We start from the raw sequence: 18,129 nt of genomic DNA, 5'->3' as shown, positions 1-18,129 counted from the left end.
AAAAATTGTTTGTTGAACAACAATATTTTGCCAGAAGTTCAGAAAGAGGAAAAGTCTTAAATTATTATTTAAAATGCCTTTAATAATCACAAAATAGCCTTTCATTGTCCTTTTATTAGAGAAAATAGATGAAATTAGGAGAGCTTTCCAAACTTAACACGTTTAAAAATAGACAAAGAAATCTAAATCTGTATTTTAAAACATGTTGGCCAAGTATGACCTGATGTTAGAATAAAATGGCAGTGTGGTGATTGTTCTAACAAATGAATGGCTTTATCTGACTACCCTATAATTAACCACTAAAAAAGTAGGTATGATACAGGCCAAGAGATCAAACATCAGCAAGAAGTCTCTCCTCAGCACAAACAGTTCTGCACTACAGAACATTCATCAGTTTAAGTAATGGATATCATTAAGAAGGTACTTACATTAGGTCTTAATCCTGCTGCCAGTTCATAATACTTCTCAGCTTCTTCATTAAGACTGGCTTGTCTATCAAGACAAAAAAACAACATAATGACACCTCTTTTTCCATATACAAAAGCACACTTAAAAAAAGTACTGCAACCATTTCCCACTACTTAAGGATATTACCATAACAAATGCATGAAATATGGAAATCTTTTAGATTGCATTTCAGAATATCCATTACAAACATTTTTGTGCCTTATTTTCTTCTTTGCTCTGAAAAGGTATTAGTGCACACTGAAGAGTACTGCAGAAAGCCAAATACTCATCTGAGGCAGAAACACACATGTACCAGTCTTCATCAGATGAATATTTAGCACGTTTTTGTAATTAGCCATACTTTAACAGCAAATTATTAAGCAATATGTTATACAATAGTGCAGTTTATTTCTGTGTGCACTGTTATCCAATTAAAAGAAAGAAAACAGAGAATACAATCATTTCTTAAAAATCAGTTTCCTTGATTCAGGGAAATAATTTACAAAAGAGTTCTCATTTTGGCAACTACTCACACCAAGAGGGGTTTTTTAACTTAGAACACATAACCCATGGGACTGAGCTTCATGGTTCCTGAAGTACTATTAGCCCACCTTTGTTCTTCTTCCTTTCACACATACAACATTCTCCTATAACTTAAATTATTACATCTTCATTCCCTCTTTTTTTTTTTTTTTTTGGTCATAGTGGGCCCTTTTAATCTTTTCCTTCAAACTCATTTCTTCTTCTTTTGTCTCCAGCTTCTTAATTTCCCTCCAAATAATAATTGTGGCCACTGGCCCAATGTCTTCCACATCTTAAGAAAGATGACAAATATTTAGAAATGACCAGTCAGGCAAGATAGGTATCTTCTGCTATTGTTCTATCACAATAATGAAGCCATCATGGTATCGTGGGTGGGAAAAACATACACACACACACTCACATACATATATGTAATTTTTGCATGACAAGTTACCTGTCCTAGGACAGGAGTTCTTCAGGGTATTTGTGGGTGTTGCATGATTATAGATGCATTTCTATGATACAAGTGAAAAACCAGAAAACAAATACAACACAGACAGGGGTAGGTTTTTCTTCTTTTTTTCCCCCCTTTTTCTTCACCTTCCAAGAACACTCCAAAGAGTATCAGTCATAGAGCACTCATACCTGGAGATTTTACCATGTTTGTTACATATGAGGTTTTACATGTTTCAGTGATTACATTGTGTTTTGATTTTACATTCCTATCCACCCAAATTTTAAACATAGTCACACTACACATAACAGGCAATTTCAATCAACACATCTTGACAGACAGCAATTGGTCCTGGGAGGAAAAAGGGAGGATGGATAAACTCTTTGAACTTTCTTAATAATTCACATGCAAGCTGAAACCACTTTCTGACTATGCGCTGAGTAGAACCCAGAACCCAGATACCTGTGAACTGTTTTAAATTACTTTACACATGCATCAACATAGTGGTTATCACGGTTAGAAACAGTTGAATATCTGAAAATATTCATTCAACATGCTTCTGAATCACTCCTGCTAGGCACAGGAAGCTCCTGAAACTACTGGAAAAAAAAAAAATTCTCATATTTGCAAATTTCAGTACTTGCTACAAGGCACGTAAATTGAAATTTATGACACAGCACTTTCTCCTGTTTCTACTTAGTATGGTGCTTTCACTACAGTCCCATTCCTCATTCTAAAGGCAATCATCCTTAGTTCACAGGAAAGGATCTCACAGAAGCTGACCTTCAACTGAAACTTAGCACTGTCAATACACGATCACTGAAGCTCCAGCCAACATAAGACATTTCCAATACACGCTTCACTACATTCCATTACAATGTATCTAGTTTTGCTGAAAGGCTTCAAATAGAGGCTATAAACATAACAAATACTTCGAAAGTAAAACACATGACCAGTTACTATATTAAGGATCACCTCCACAACAGCTATATGGCCCTGGAATGAAGCTGTTTGAAGAACAAATTTGCCAAGAAAACAAATTTTACAGACAACTACTATGCAAATTTATGGGGGAAAAAAAAAGAAAAAAGTAAAGACCAGTCTATCCCTTGTTCAGAATATTCAAAATTCGGTAAGTAGTGGAGTACAAAATAAATTGAAATTTAAAGAATTCTGTTATCAACCTTCATCTAAAGTAGCTGTAACCGAAATTATAAAGAATTTATCTGCAATTCTAAATAAGCAACTACATGTTTTTGAATCTTGTGGTGCTAGTAATGATGGAAACAGGATTCTGACAGGAGGGAAAGATGATAAGGTTCCTAACTAAAAAATGTAGCATTGAGAATGATTACAATTAAAATAGAACACGATTTATTAAAAAAATTCTGAGTTGCTGTTATCTTCCCTGACACAATATTTAAAATAGAGAATGCTGTTCAGAATTTCTCAGCAAAATACTGGTTGAAATCTACAAGCATACAGACCTAACAAGATCAAATAGCCCTTATTTCAAAATCCTATAGAAATATTCAAGGTATAGAGGTAATAGAAGAGGTATAGAAATATAGAGGTATAGAAACCTCTCTTTGAAACACAGGCCACTCGGCTGAAGCTGATTCTACCTCTGTTTTAATATAATTTTCATTTTCTTTTGTTTGCTGTCTTCAATAGTAAAATTGCAGCCAAGCAACACATCTTCATTAGAGAAATAACCTAAATAACAGTTTTGTGCTGATTAAGTACGTTTTTTATTTCCTTTCTCATATATTTTCTAAGCATAGATACAATCTAAATGAAATTAAGTATTCTCACACCTGTCAAGCACACAACAGATAATAGTTATCCTAAAAACAAGTATGGAGAATACCTATTACAGTAATATGAGATTAATGATAATGTGCAGGCAGAAGCTCAATGTTACTGAATCTACCATCTTTAAAAGGAAAAAAAAATTCCTTTTAAAGGAAAGGAAAAAGTCTAACATCTTATTAATTTCAGAAAGAGAACATAATTAAATATAAGACTATATAATCATATAAATATATATATTATATTTAATTATATAAAATATATATATTATATAATTAAATATATATATTTATATATATTTTATGTAAAATTATATATAAATATATAATTAAATATAAGACTATATATTGAATCAAATATATTGATAATATTAATTCCTCTTGTGTAGCTTCAAGTATCCTCAAGCATTACCTTGAGGATATTTAGATTTCAAACCATCATAGTGTTCCCTGTTGATAGTAGCAAAAAATGTGTCACTTCCAGTATTCTCTAGTTACATCCAGATCAGATTCAATCTATTCTTTGCAGTTGCTTTGTATTCTAAAAACTTCAAGGATCAGATGAAAGAAAAGTCTGGAGAATGTTCTTCACAAAATAAACCAATTGTTCTTCTGTGTAAGAAAAATAATGATCTGCTTGTGAATAACAGAAATTTTAAAAGTACTAAATTATAAGCACTCAGGAAACTAGAAAGAGATAGTACTAAATTCTGCAACAGTTTCATTCAAGTTCTTTTTATCAGCAATATTGAATTATTGACAACAGTTGTTGTTTTAAAAAAAAACAACAAACTCTATACAAGCAAAGACTGTAAAAAGTTTTTCCTCCAAAACAGAAGAGAAAATCGAGTTAGATTTAAACACACTAACCTGAGCATATGGGCAGCGTTGAAAACAACATCAAATTCTGTATTATCAAGTTCAGCTGCCTTCTTTGCCATCTCAGCTGCTTCGATCAGACGGGATTCCTCTAGCAGGAACTGACCTGCAATGGAGAACATGAGGTTGATGTCATAAAAACCAACTGATATATGATGCTTCAGATAATACAGTTGTGAAATACACATTTTTCAAAAATTGGATGTTCCGTGTTTGGTCATTTGCTGATTTGCTCTGCGTTACAACATGCAGGATCTGTCTCGTTTCCTACATAATACTTATCTGTTCTGTAAAAAAACTCAGAAAGTATCTAAAATCACATTAATGAATTTTACGATGGCACAATCTTATTCATTAGACCACGTAAAAACCGAAAAGAATGAATAATGTAGCATGAACGAAATTTTAACTGAAGTACAGTACTTTTGGAAGAAAACCACATATCATCTAATAAAACTCCATAAAAATGAGTTTTCATTGAAGAAGGAGAAAATGCTTTGGAAGTTACTCCAGCCACCTTAATTCTGTTCCTTTTAATGATTTTTTCACATTTACTTTATAAAATGTGTTATTTTGGATCAAGGACATTTCACAGGGTTTCAGCTGTCTAGACTTTGTCTAAATAACATATTTGAAAAATATATCTTAAAGTATGGTGATGACACATTCCAGCATCCCATCCTTATTTTATCTTACTTTTGGAAAGTAAGATCAGTCAACCAAAAGTCTACGAGGCCATCACTTGCCACAAGTCTCTTCAGGGGCAGCAGCCCATGAACAAATGGTTTCTTCTCACAGTGAGGGATTTTGTTTCTTGCTTGTCTCCTTTCCTCACACATTCCCTGTTCTTTTGATACTTGTTTTAAGCATATGCAGAAAATCCACATAACTAGAGCTAGCAAGGTTTATAGAGGCCACAGTGAATCCAATGATGCTTGATACAATGAACACACATGCAGAAGGAATTACCACAACACCAAAAGTGATGAAAGACAGCTTTCATAGATTTTTGCTTTTTCTCTATGGATGCATTTCAACTTGGCAAGAGATTCTTTATTCAGGCAGCTACCTGTCTTAGTTATTCAGATGTACAAAAAGTCTTGGGAAAACAATAAAATAAATGCCTTGCTGCATTTGTAGCATAAGCCTTGCTTGCTTTAGTTACATCCACACTCAAATAAGTGCCATCCTTTTACGCATAATGATGCTTTGTGTTGTTTCCAGAAACAAATAATTTCCAAAGAGGTTTTCTTACATGGATCAACAGCAGCGACAAAGATGAAGAGGAGGAAGGGGAGAAACACACACACACAAAACAACATACAAAAACAGTTTGAATCATAAAAAAGTAATTGAACTTCAGAATTAGAAACCATCACTTAAACCATTAATTAGAGCCTCTTAAAAAGGAGAAAATGTCAGTTTTCCTGCCTCACAACAAGAAGACAAACAAATGCCAAAAGTTTTCTCCTATTTCCTCTTCTTTTTTTCTGTACCATTTTAGGGTTTACTTTATATGTAATTAGACAAACACTAATATGAATTTGAAAATTCCCACGCAAGTAAGTCTTCTAATTACAATAGGCAGTTCTTAATCTGGGTTGACTTTCTAAATTCCTTACAGAGAAATCTTTGAAACAAGCTTGAACAACTGACATTCCGATTCTTTCAACAAATGAATTGGATGAGTAATACTAATCTTGGGTCTATGCCAAAGCAAACTAGCCTTAAACTGTTAACATTAAGTTTGTTGTTTTTTTTTTTTTTTTAATGGAAAGCATGGAATTAGGAGAACAAGATTATAGTAACTGGATGGGCTATTTATACATCCAGCAAGAAGGTGAGAAAAAGAATCTTTCAGACTTCAAGATATAGTCAGCCTTAGAAGATCATTCTGAAAAAAAATCTTCATACTTAGGAAAAATATTTTGCAGCTTAAAACCCAAAAATAATGTCAAGTGATCATCAGGGCAATTAATTCCACATGGGTAGAAAAAAACTTCATTGTTCTCGACAAAAAATTACTCAAGTCCATCTTTAGAACCACGCTTCTCATTGTCTGTATGAAACATTTCAACACTGGACCTCAACCAAGATGTTATCTCATATATATTTATAACTACCCTACACGTAGTAGAATGTAGATGATATGCTCAATTTAATGTGATCTAATCAATGATTTTCTTGAATCAAGATTTACTTTATTAAGACGGTAAAATTATTTCACTTCATCCATATAATTTCTAAATTACATTTTTTTAAACCATTTCAAACTAATACTAATGGTTTGTTGGCAGTCCTAAGCGAAACACACTTGGTTAATTTTTAGCTCTTTAAGAGGTCTATAAGATCAACATATCACTGAAAATATTATGAAATTCCTACATACTTTGGGATTTCTACAAGAAGGCTGATTTAGAGAAGGTCATTAGTTACATTTAGCAAGTGCATTGCTAGTTAAAACCTTATTTATCTTAATAGCCTTTTCTAGGACTTTGGATGCATACATTCCGTTAATCTACATGGACATACGAGAAATGTCAGCAACAGCTATAAATGAATGTTTTCAATTGTTAAAAGTAAAATTTGCCCTGTTTGCTATTAGACCTCTTAAGCATGCCTCTATAATAGGATTACGTTACACAGCACATTAAAAGATTACCTCTACTACAGGTTTACCAAAGCGAACTAGAACAAATTGCAATTTATCCATGACCCCAGCTAAGTACAAGCAAAACGCTCTGGGACCACACATTCCCATAAACAAGTCTCTTTCCATATCACAGGATTAATAACATTGCCAATAACTCATGTTAAGTGGTAAAGAGCAGATGACACATGGCACCCAGTACAACCAACTATAGCACCTCTTACATCCAAACTCTTACAGAATCCTGACAGCAAAGAAAAGGAGAAGACCCCCTGAAAGAACCCATCCCTATCATTTCCTGAGTAGAGGTGGCTTAATCAGAAGTTGCTGATTAAACAATTTCTTCTGTCACCTTTTCAATTTAATGAAAAATCAATACCTGAGTGCATAACAGATGTGTGGTGGGCTGCTACCCCTTACTGCCAAGCACTCCCCCACTCAATCCCACCTCTCAGCAGTACAAGGTGAAAAAAATATAGGAAGAAAAAAGGAAGAAAGCTTAGGGTTCAACACAGACAGTTTAATATGTGAAAAAAGAGGGGAGGGTGGGAATTGCAAAGTAAAGGAAACTGCTCACCACTTCTCACTTGCAGACTAATGTCCAGCCACTCATTGAACAAAGGATACTTTAGAAGCCAAAAAATCTTTTTCTGCAACTATCCCAGTTCTTATCGCAGAGCATCATACTGTATGTCACAGAATATCCCTTTGGCCAGTTTGGTCATTCATCCGAGCTGGTCATTACTTCTCCCAGTCAGAGTAGGAGGAGCCAAAACACCAGTGTGTTTATCAATGCTGCTTTAGTCACAGATTCAAAACCCAGCATCATCCAGTTATAACTTAGGAAAAAAGGTTAACTTCATCCCAGCCAGACATGGTATCAGGTGGAAACTTACAGCTGACAATTGAAATTTGACAGGTTCTCCTGAAATGCAAACCAAATTCACTCACACATTTAAATTTGATTTACAGCATATAAGTAGTGGTAACCCATTTTGAAAACATTAGTTTCTTATAAAACGATATACAAAGATCATTCAAGAATAAACTAGATTGGCAGGTTAGTGTTGTGCTTTCTTCATTAAAAAAAAAACAGACCTCTGAACCTTTCCTGTCAAAGCTATTAAGATGTGTTTTCTTAAGAGAAGAGCACTACCAGGGCAAAGTATTGGCTAGATCCTGAAAGTGAATCAGTAAGTCTCATCCACAAGCCTCAAGATTGAGGAACAACTTGTGTGGGTCTAAATTTATGTGTAGGATTTTCTCCTTTGAGAGGTAGCTGGCAAACTGCATGATTTGTGAGATACTGCCCAGTATCACGTACAGAGCGTTCTTACTGCAGGTGTCATGAATCTGACTCTTGCCAACAACATAAATTATGGCAGCCTGACTGTTTTTTGGAATTAGAACCAGGTTTTTTTAGAAAACAGTTTTCTAGAAGCTCTTGTTCCAAGATTTTCTTCCTTCAAGAAATTAATAGTTCTCCTTAACTAGAATCAGTGAAATCCATAGTCCAGGTGTGATCTTCAACAATACTGTTCTCTGTCTGGAGCAACATTACTATTTTAAATATAATTTTTCATCTTTCTTACTAGATAGCACAGAGATGAGTGTAAATGCATAGCCAAGATTTCTCAAAGACCTCTGGGAGAAGATGATTCAATGCCTTGTTATCTTCTCAGACGTTATTTTTTTCTAAGCCCTAAAATATCCAAGCCTCAGAAACAGCATAAATACTGAAGGATCCTACACCTTCAGCATTGTTCAAACTTTTTCTTTCAAATGATCAACAGTGGTTTGAGCCCACATTTGACTGGAAAAAAAAATGAGGCAATATACATGTATCTGAAAAATAACATAAAAAGGTATTTCAATTCAATTTCAGTTTTCTTTTTACGGATTGTTTCCACTTCCTAGTAGTTGGAAAACAACAACAACAACAACAACAAGAACCACCACCCTAACTTTCACCTTCTGCCAAAATTTTTAGCAAATATTCATCCAAAGAGATGAAAGCGGACAGCTCTACTCTGTGTAACAACCTCTCTAAAATGATCATGAACATTTGTAAAGCATTTTGTTAAGACGTGCCAAGAACCGTTTAGAAGCCATACATCTAAATGTCTAGCTCTGTTACTTTGTTGTAATATAAAAGATATTAATTGGTTGGGATATGCTTATGCATAAATATCTTTCACGTTAAGAGCACAAGGACATTAGTGCCTTTCTCTAGAATCTCTCTCCTATCAACTTCTGCCCTACAGGCATTACGAGCTTTTATTTCACTAGATAAAACTGAATGTTGCATCGATCTTTCTTTGGTTCAAATTTTCTATTTTTTTATTCATTGGCAAGCAGTCAAAGGTACTTTGTACCAAAACAAGGAGAATTTCTAAAGGAGTACATCTTGCTAACACTGCTTTTAAAACAAATCACTCTGAATGATCTCTGAATTCTATTGGTTCTGTTCTTATTCAAACTTCAATAATTTATATTCTTGTCCCGATATCTTTACTAATGCAAGAAAAACTAAGTAAACTGTTTTCCAAATAAGAAGGAAAAGATCGTCCAAGTCCCACCATAATAGGAAATTGTTAACATTTGCTTTTTTTAAAAATAGACATACCTTTGTCATCAAGTCTTTTGTATATGATCCTATGCAAAAGATTTTTCTCCGTGGTAGTAACTTAGCTATTTTAACCTGAGAGATAGATATATCAACACCATAAACTCACATATCAAATCTATTTATAATGAATGTCACTAGCAATACCTTCAGCACATTCAATGCTGAGGATATGAAGCTCAATATTTGTTTTCACAGCACTTTGAGTTCCAACATAAACCAAAACAGGTATCATGTTCTGGGTGAGCTAATGCATTTTGTCATCTGAAGCATACATAAAGGCTACAAGATCATGTCTTGAGAACTGAACTACATTCTCACTGGCACAGTGGCAGGACCATGTCTGAAGTTGTCATTAACTCTGTGGCAATCTGAAGCAAAGGAGCAGATGCAGGTATTTCTCTGAATTGAAAAGTTTCAATAGCTGTGGAAGGAATAAGAGAAAAGATCTCCTCTCTGAGTTGATATCCAAAACTTTGCAGCTGATGAATCAACGTCGCAAGATGCCAGGTCAACAGACATGACCTAATGTAACTGTTTCCTTCAAGAGTTTCAAAACAGATTCATTGGCTGTGAATGAGCAGTTTCCAGCGCAAGGAAATGTTCACTAAAGATCCTGCTTTCCTGTTAAGACAATTTCTCACTGAATTTGTAGGATGTGACAGAATAAACAAAGGGAACTTACATCAGAGTCACAAAGATGAAGGCAGTTTTCCAGTTTGTTTTATTGCTTCTTATATCCTATTCCACCCTTATATAAAGCTGCTCTCTGCCTTTCTTGCTGAAAGGGGTGTTGGGGAGCCTATCCTCTCAATTGTTTCCTTCTGAGAAAACTATTACATGCAAATAAGATGTATAAAAGACTGTCTAAGCCAGTGCAACATCGGTATCTGCACTGTCTTGAAACAGTCCTTTTTCTATGCCTTTTCCTTTGTCTGAAAAACTTATCTGTTGCAGTTGTGCTAAATATACCATTGGATGTCATCCAGAGCACAACCAGAGGTAACAGAGAAAAAAATAAATCGTGAGCTTTGGAGACTCGGTGTTTGAGCTTGTAGCCATATCTGGATCACTAGAAGCTCTCAATGAAACATAAAATTGATTACACTACAGAGGATCTGATGTTTTTTCACATTCTAATCTAGATTCTGGACACTATATCATTCCCCAGACACCTGATGATATTTGGAAAAGAGATATTTGGAGGGGAAAGATCTATCCAGTTGCACTTCTGTAGCAGCTCCATGTTGTCTCTTCAAAAATCTTCATAATGAGATTGCAATCATAGGTCAAAACATATGATCATTAATAAAAATGTTTCTGGGGATGTTTGCACCACAAGCTTTTCAGTTTCTGCAGAAACTCCAAATTTTGGCAGCATGAAAGAAGCATAAAGCCATATTTCTAGCAATGTTTCCGATCTAAAATTTCTATTCAATATCTCTTGAGCAGCCTAGTGTATTGTGCTGAGGAAGCAGAGTCAACCATGTATTCAGGATGTCAAAATGATTACATTTAAGGATACCTCAAGGGAAGAGCCAGAAACATGTAAATTCCACAGCATTTAGGGTCAGTGACCTAACCTGCTTGGAAATATGCCACTACATTCCACTTCAGTGATGGGTTCTAAAGGGAGTTTGTAATAAATAGTGATTAGAATGGTTTGTAATAATCTTCTTTGAATGCTGTGTGATAGCAACAGCCTAAGAGCAGCAAAAAGAACTTGAAAGTTTATACACATGCTCATTAAAGTTATTCACAGCTGCCAAGAAAAATGCAAGCAAGACTTCAAATTCTTCCAGATAGTTCAATTTCTACTACATCCCTCTTGTTTGGTTTCCTTTTGGAAGAAATACTGTCTATGCTAATAGCAGCTGAACATTTTCTTGAAGTTATTGGAGAGAGCTCTGGGAGCAGAAAGGTTGAAGATTTGAGTAAGTTACAGCTCTCTGCCTGTTTTAGACCTGCAAATCCTGTCTTCTTTGAATAACATTCACTGATATTGTAGGAGCAGGTACAAGACATAATTCAAGCATCTTAGTTTGATGGCCCTGTATGCTCAAAATGGAGAGATTTTTTTCTTTAGAAAGTACACGGTCCACAAAAATACATTGTTTGAGTATCATAAACTTGTTTTTATAGCTTCCCAGCAAAATTGTGATATATTTAATATTCCCACACAGTTTAAAAAAGCAAAAAAAAAAACAAAAACAAAAACAAACACCCTCCACATTTCATTTACAGAAACGTTCATTGCATGCATACTAGGAAGGCTGGCAAAGAGACTTAGTGATGGGCATACTGCATCTGGTTGGCCCTGACCCCATCACTGAATTTAATTTTTCAACACACAATCTTTATGTAGCATCTGGTGTTCCCAAAAGAGCAGACCCAGGAACTCAGTTTTATTTATTAGTAAGCATATACTGAACTTCACCAATCTGCCAGTCTGAAATGGACAGTTCATTCACTGGAATTACAAATTGCAAAGTCAATTTTTTCATTTCATTGATGAAGAACTGAACTTCCTATGATCTTAGGTGACATTTCTTCCACTGGCACAAAGCTCTTAAAGAAATCATTAAAATTTCATTGCTAGGTCATAGCTGACATTTCCCTTTTGTATCAATATAACTTACACATTTCATTTTTCATTATTACACTTTTCAGAAGATATTTTCCTTACATATTTGGGAGATAAATAAAGTTTTCCTAGGCTGTTCCTCAGGTAATGAAGACCAAAGGCACAAAGCTTCAGCACTGTGAACAGTGTAACTACACATTATATACATCACAGCTAAGAAGAAAACTGATGTTCAAAAACAAATAAGCATTTATTAAATTCAACTTGGTCTAATCAAAAATGATGACTTTAAAGCTTTTTTAAACAGAAAATGTGTATTAAAAATATCCAATTAAAAATCTTAAGTTTTACAGAAAAATTCAAATCTTATATCTGAAATAATTTCATACAGTGATTTGTTTAAAAGCATGTAGGTTGTGCAAAATAAAAAACAAACAAACAAACAAAAAAATCCAACCCAAAGGTTTTTCATTGCTAGAGAATTAAAAATAAACAAATAAAATTTTACTGATGCTTCTGCACTCTCCCCCACTGCATTTCTTCCTCCCAGTTGATATGCATTTTATCTCTTCCATCTGCTAGATGTTTCTGGCAGCGTACTATGCCAGAGTAGCTTATATCAGATCACCCATCAAGACTCACACTTTGTAAGCCAGTGGTTGTGGACAACGTTCAGATGTTCAGATAAATTACATGTGAGAAGAACAGAAGAGAAAAAAAGAGTGCACAGAAGAGTGCTACCTGCATTTCAGTCTCAGAGGGGGCTGCCTTGCTCTCTGGTCACTGCAGCAAGAGACACTTCCTCATATGATTTGAAGCAGCAAAATGTCTGCAGTGCAGAGGGATTTGGAGCTCTTCAGACTCTTCACTAGATTTCCTTTCAGACTTCTCCAGCTATACTGAGTTTGGGACACACTGCTTTAAATGCACTGAAATCCAAAGCGAGCAAGTTACCTACACGAAACTGTAACTCGAGCACAGAAATACACTGTGGTGGTATTATCCCAAGGAGATCCAGGAAGCTGTTCACCTCAATTTTCATGGGAACAAATAAGCTGACTCCTGCACAAAATCATATCTTCTAAGAATAGCTTTGGCTTATGGCCTGAATTAAAGAACTTTATAATAGAAGTGTAAGCCTCTTAAAAGATACAGTGTATCAACAGTCATTTCAGATAGCTCCAATAAAGTCCAAAAACTTAGAAGTCAAAAAGAACATACACACATCCTTGGAGCAGAAACTATAATTGTGTGCATACATGTGCATTTGGAGGATAATCTTCATATAATAAAATATTCATGCTACCCCACCAACATGCTGTTGTGTCCCAATAGACTGCTCTTTCCATTTGGCTGTTCAGTGAGGTATGTGTTTTATTAGGGATCAATGCCAACTATTTTACTTGCTATTCCAATACATTCATGCTGAGAAAATAATAATAATAAATATATATATATATATATGCACAATATGACATATAGAGTATGGACCATACCTGTGACCAAGTGCTAAAATGAATACATAGGATGTAGAGATGCACCTACAGTTCACCAGCGATTCCTGTTTAATATTAGGAATGTCCCTGGTAATATACACTAAAGATTCTTGATCAATACAAGAAGTGAAAGGCAAAGAAGAAAAGGGAAGAAGAAAAAGAAAAGCAATGACAATCTGTTTCAAAATTTATAATGTTTCGTGCCTGAAATGACAAAATTTCATCAGAGAGATCAGCTGTACTACATGGACATGTAAGCCCATCTTCCTCATAGTTACTTTGATACAAACATGGAGTAACATTGCTGAATTCCTTGAATTGATCAGAAGCTTAAAAAGTTAAAACTTCTCTTGTGATCCTGTAATCACAAGAAAAGTTTTAACTAGCATTCAACAGACATATAAAATACTCCACAATAGAGACCCAGTAGCTTGTACAGTGAGACTTCTTGTCTCTACTGCCCTTAAGTATCACATTTTACTACTGTATATTCCAAACACTCACCAAGTTTTGACTTTCACTGCAAATTTGCAGAACAGAATCTCATTTATTTTGCCATAATGACCACTGCAGAAGTACGTGGAAACCATTTACTCTACTTGCAGCACAATAAAGTAAAACTTTGCTAAAGCTTTTGGGAATAGTCTTAATTAGGAAACAATACACTATTTTAATGTTGTAGTCTGGTAATGAAGAATAAAATACAGCAGACATGAATGATGATTTGAATAACCTTGCTTTTAGTGTATTGGTAAACTGGAAATGACACATAAGGAATACTTCAGGAAAAGACAGGCAAGTTAATAGGTAACGAAAGAGAAGAGACAAAAATCTAGATCTGTAATAAATTATTTGCATTTCTAACTTCAATTGTTCTGATGGATAGTTGAGTCATACCTTTGAATTTGTATGCAAATAGAATTTCTGATCACAGAAGATAATTTCTTAATTAGTAAGGCTGGAAGGGGGCTTGAGAAGGATTTCAAGAAACAATGTACTGCAGCTTTTCCTCATTACTTTGAGATACCATCAGCTATACTAATATCCAAGCGAAATAATGGAACTTATGTGCTTATCAAATTTACCTGCACCGGCACGAATAGAACATAACATCACTAACTGAAACAACCAATAATGCAAAATTATGAAACACTGACCAAACAGAAAGAAAATGTGTGAGCAATTCAGAGAAGGAAATCACACAAAATAAAAATACAATTATTATGTGAGATTAAATTTCTGTTTTGGCCATTCATTTTCATCTATATTACATTCACTAGTTAGAAATTGAAGAGGAAATTAAAACAGAATACAAAGATATATGCAGAGTTCCTGTGGTTCCCTACCTTTTTCCTTAACTATATTGGAATTTATTACTTCTTTCCATATTTTCCAATTGGGACTATGTAACTTGCATTTTTTATAGATTCATGTATTATCAGTTTTAAAATACAGTGAAAATTAGTCCATAAAGTTAAACATTTTTGGTTCCTTGGGAGTAATCACATCTGGAAATATTTTTTTCACTTCTAGCAAAAACAATCCAAACTTACAAGGATAATGTCAAATTAACTGAGTGCTTTAAACAGATTCATGCCTTAGTATGACATAACATAGTCAACTTGTCAAAACCTTTTGTAATACTTACCCATTTCAAGACAAGAAGATGCTGGGAAGAATGTAGATTTAGGACCCATAAGTCTTCAACAAAATGCAGACACACTGACTAGTAAAACTCATATGCACAAATGTAAAACCTTTAGTTGCCCAACCATGGCCAGCAGCAAAGTTAGGCCAAAACTATTAATAATGGTATTCCAGACCATGAAGCTTAGACATATGGCAGCAGTTGCCTTTCTCCTTTCCCAGCAATTTCAGCAACACTGAAATTCTCTCACAGGGGGAAAGCTATGCAAGATATGAAAATCTTCACCTCTCCCTCTGCGGTTATTAACAAATTGAAACGGAGATGAAGTTATACATGGTAGATTAGTTTTTTGCCCTTTAAAGAAAGTATTATGCCAGTAGTGCTTTTCAAATCCTTAATCACTCAGAGATTAACAGCAAGTCTGGTATATGTGTGGAAACCCTATCTGTCTAAAACATACCATAATGCATATAGCAGTTTCCTTTGGTAGGATCCAGCTGAATTGCCTTCACGAAGTACTTCTCTGCCTCACTCTTGCGTCCCTTGGGAAAAAAAAAAAAAAAAAAAGAGGGAGGGGGAAAGATTATTTGAACAGTGTGTCAACATGGAGCCCTCATATACAGTTATAATTTCAAAATTCCAGGCTTGGGAGGGGAGGGGAGGGGAGGGGAGGGGAGGGGAGGGGAGGGGAGGGGAGGGGAGGGAAGGGAAGGGAAGGGAAGGGAAGGGAAGGGAAGGCAAGGCAAGGCAAGGCAAGGCAAGGCAAGGCAAGGCAAGGCAAGGCAAGGCAAGGCAAGGCAAGGCAAGGGAAAAAGAATGCTTTGGTTCTGTGAAATAACACGGCAATAAAGATATCCAGCAGTAAAGACACCACAAATTAAGGAACAGAAATAGAAAATGGTACAGATTTTAATGTGGAAACTAAGATTTCATCAGAAATCAGCACTGTCAATCATAGAGTATAAATAGAATTAAAAAATAGGATTCTTACAGACAGTGGTCAATGCTAAGGCATAACAATAATTAAAACCAACCAACCAACCAAAAAAAAAAAACAAAAAAACAACCCCACAAAACAAATAAAATCTAGAAATGATGGTAAGAAGAACAGGAATATTCTAAACTACAGATTTTCTTGTCTGAAATCAACAAGACACTAAACCTGCACAGTTGGACACAAGATGACGGAATAGATTTGTAAGTGGCCATTATTCTTATCATGAAAAAAAATCCAAAACCCTGTGACACTGGATTAGCCTAGTCTCATATTCAGACGCAAATCATCATCAGCTATTCAATAAGATACCTGAAACCTGTTCAATCCTATCCTCATGAAATCAGTTGCTGTGGTTTGCACTGGAAAACAGAAGGCCTCCATAATGAGGAACATTTAAGCTAAATCACTGTGGTAGAAAGGCACTGCATTATGCACCTCTCAAGGTTGGCCTTCTTGTTATTTCACAGATATAGGCTTTCTCAAGTTTTGTGGTCTGGAATTAGATATTGCAAACATCCTGCACTATCCCACAAGCTAATGTAGGAGTAATAGTGAGGTAAATTCATGATTACAGCTGCTCCAGATTCTAGGGCCTTAAAGACAAAAAAATAAAAAGAAAGAATAAAGTTCTGCAGCACATAAAGAAATATATCAAAACTGGGTTCTATCAAAGCCAAGGTAATCTGAAATTTTTCAAGACAGCATCTTGGTTGAAATATAAGCAGAATTGCCATTTCTAATATTAAAGTTTCACAAACAGAACACTCACGTGCACTAAGAATTTAGCCTGACTAAACTTACTTTCGTAAAACTGTATTCCCAAAACCATAACCACAAGGCTTCTGAAAGCCAAATGATGCCATTAAATTACAGAATATATTACTTTGTATTGCAGCATTGTTTTTCTTTTTTTAAAAAAAGAAAAACAGAATGGCACATGACACATAATCCAGACTAATTTTTTCTCATCTAGTAGCACTGGAAAGATATATCTAAAGATTATTATTATTTTTTTTTTAAGTTACATACAATCATAGTAGAGAACAAAATGTGAAGAATACAATAATCTGCACTTGGAAATACGTGGTAAATTTGGGTGAACGTAAAATAATTATTCAAATTAGAATAATGACGATTGTGGTGGGATTTAAAATTAAACACTGAATTTTGTACATTCAACTTCCAGACTGGCACTTTTTAGCCTGGCAAAAAGTACTATGACATACATAAGCCCAGCCTTGAGGCTCCAAAATGACAGGCACCAAGCACATGTGTCAGAATACATTGTCAGAACTAATATTTATAGATTGTGCTTCATTAGTTTTGTTTTTTTTTCTCACACAGATGATCATCATTAGTTTTAGCTGGTCGCGCTCTGCCTCTGTGTCTATTTCTAGAACATAAAAGAACAGTTCATTGGATACAGCAAAAAATATGTCACTTCAGACTAGAGAAATACATGGCTACAAATGTTTGTCAAACATTATTAACTTTCATTTACTGAGATCACCAAAAATACATGACTGTTCCTCTTTTTGGCACTTTCCAAATGGCATATTGCACCCAAGTTCAAGAGCCCTGGAGGACATAATGATGACAGATGCCAGTATGTACAGTATCAAAAGAAGGACTGAGCTGTTAATAGGTCCAAAGTCCCATTAACAGGAAAAGGGGGGGAAATCTTACATTATATTACCCAAGTGATAAAACAAACTGACTAAAAATGATCAGCAGAAACCAATTTGTTCATATTGGCTCTTATTTTCATTTATCCACTTTTGTGGGGAAAAAAAAAAAAAAAAAAAAGAGATATAAACATTGTCTTTCAATATAAGGAAGCTTGTGTCATATTATCTAAAAATGTCCTCTTTTGTGCCATCTGTCTGCTGCTATACCTCAGCATAGATTTAATAAGTTTTCTTATCCATGTCAAATGACATAAAATCCAATCATCTGTGTCAGTCTACAACCATTAGTACATTCAAACTTTTTTCAACTATCCAATTTCCATAACA

The 18,129-nt window shown here is 34.8% G+C and overlaps 1 protein-coding gene across 1 annotated transcript in view; it reads right to left on the bottom strand.

Annotated features, from left to right (window-relative positions):
• Window positions 1–18,129, bottom strand: part of TMTC2 (transmembrane O-mannosyltransferase targeting cadherins 2) — a 234,213-nt gene that overhangs the window by 21,212 nt on the left and 194,872 nt on the right. The window contains exons 9-11 of the mRNA XM_048934288.1: window positions 15,578–15,659; window positions 4,105–4,219; window positions 429–492 (exon numbers count right to left, since the gene is read on the bottom strand). Of these exons, the coding sequence (XP_048790245.1) occupies window positions 429–492; window positions 4,105–4,219; window positions 15,578–15,659 (261 nt within the window). The remainder of the gene's footprint in view (window positions 1–428; window positions 493–4,104; window positions 4,220–15,577; window positions 15,660–18,129) is intronic.

Source organism: Lagopus muta, chromosome 1 (genome assembly GCF_023343835.1).
Source record: "Lagopus muta isolate bLagMut1 chromosome 1, bLagMut1 primary, whole genome shotgun sequence".
Classification (NCBI taxonomy): Eukaryota; Metazoa; Chordata; class Aves; order Galliformes; family Phasianidae; genus Lagopus; species Lagopus muta.
The sequence above is the reverse complement of the archived record's forward strand: the minus strand, read 5'-3'. Positions and strand labels throughout refer to the sequence as shown.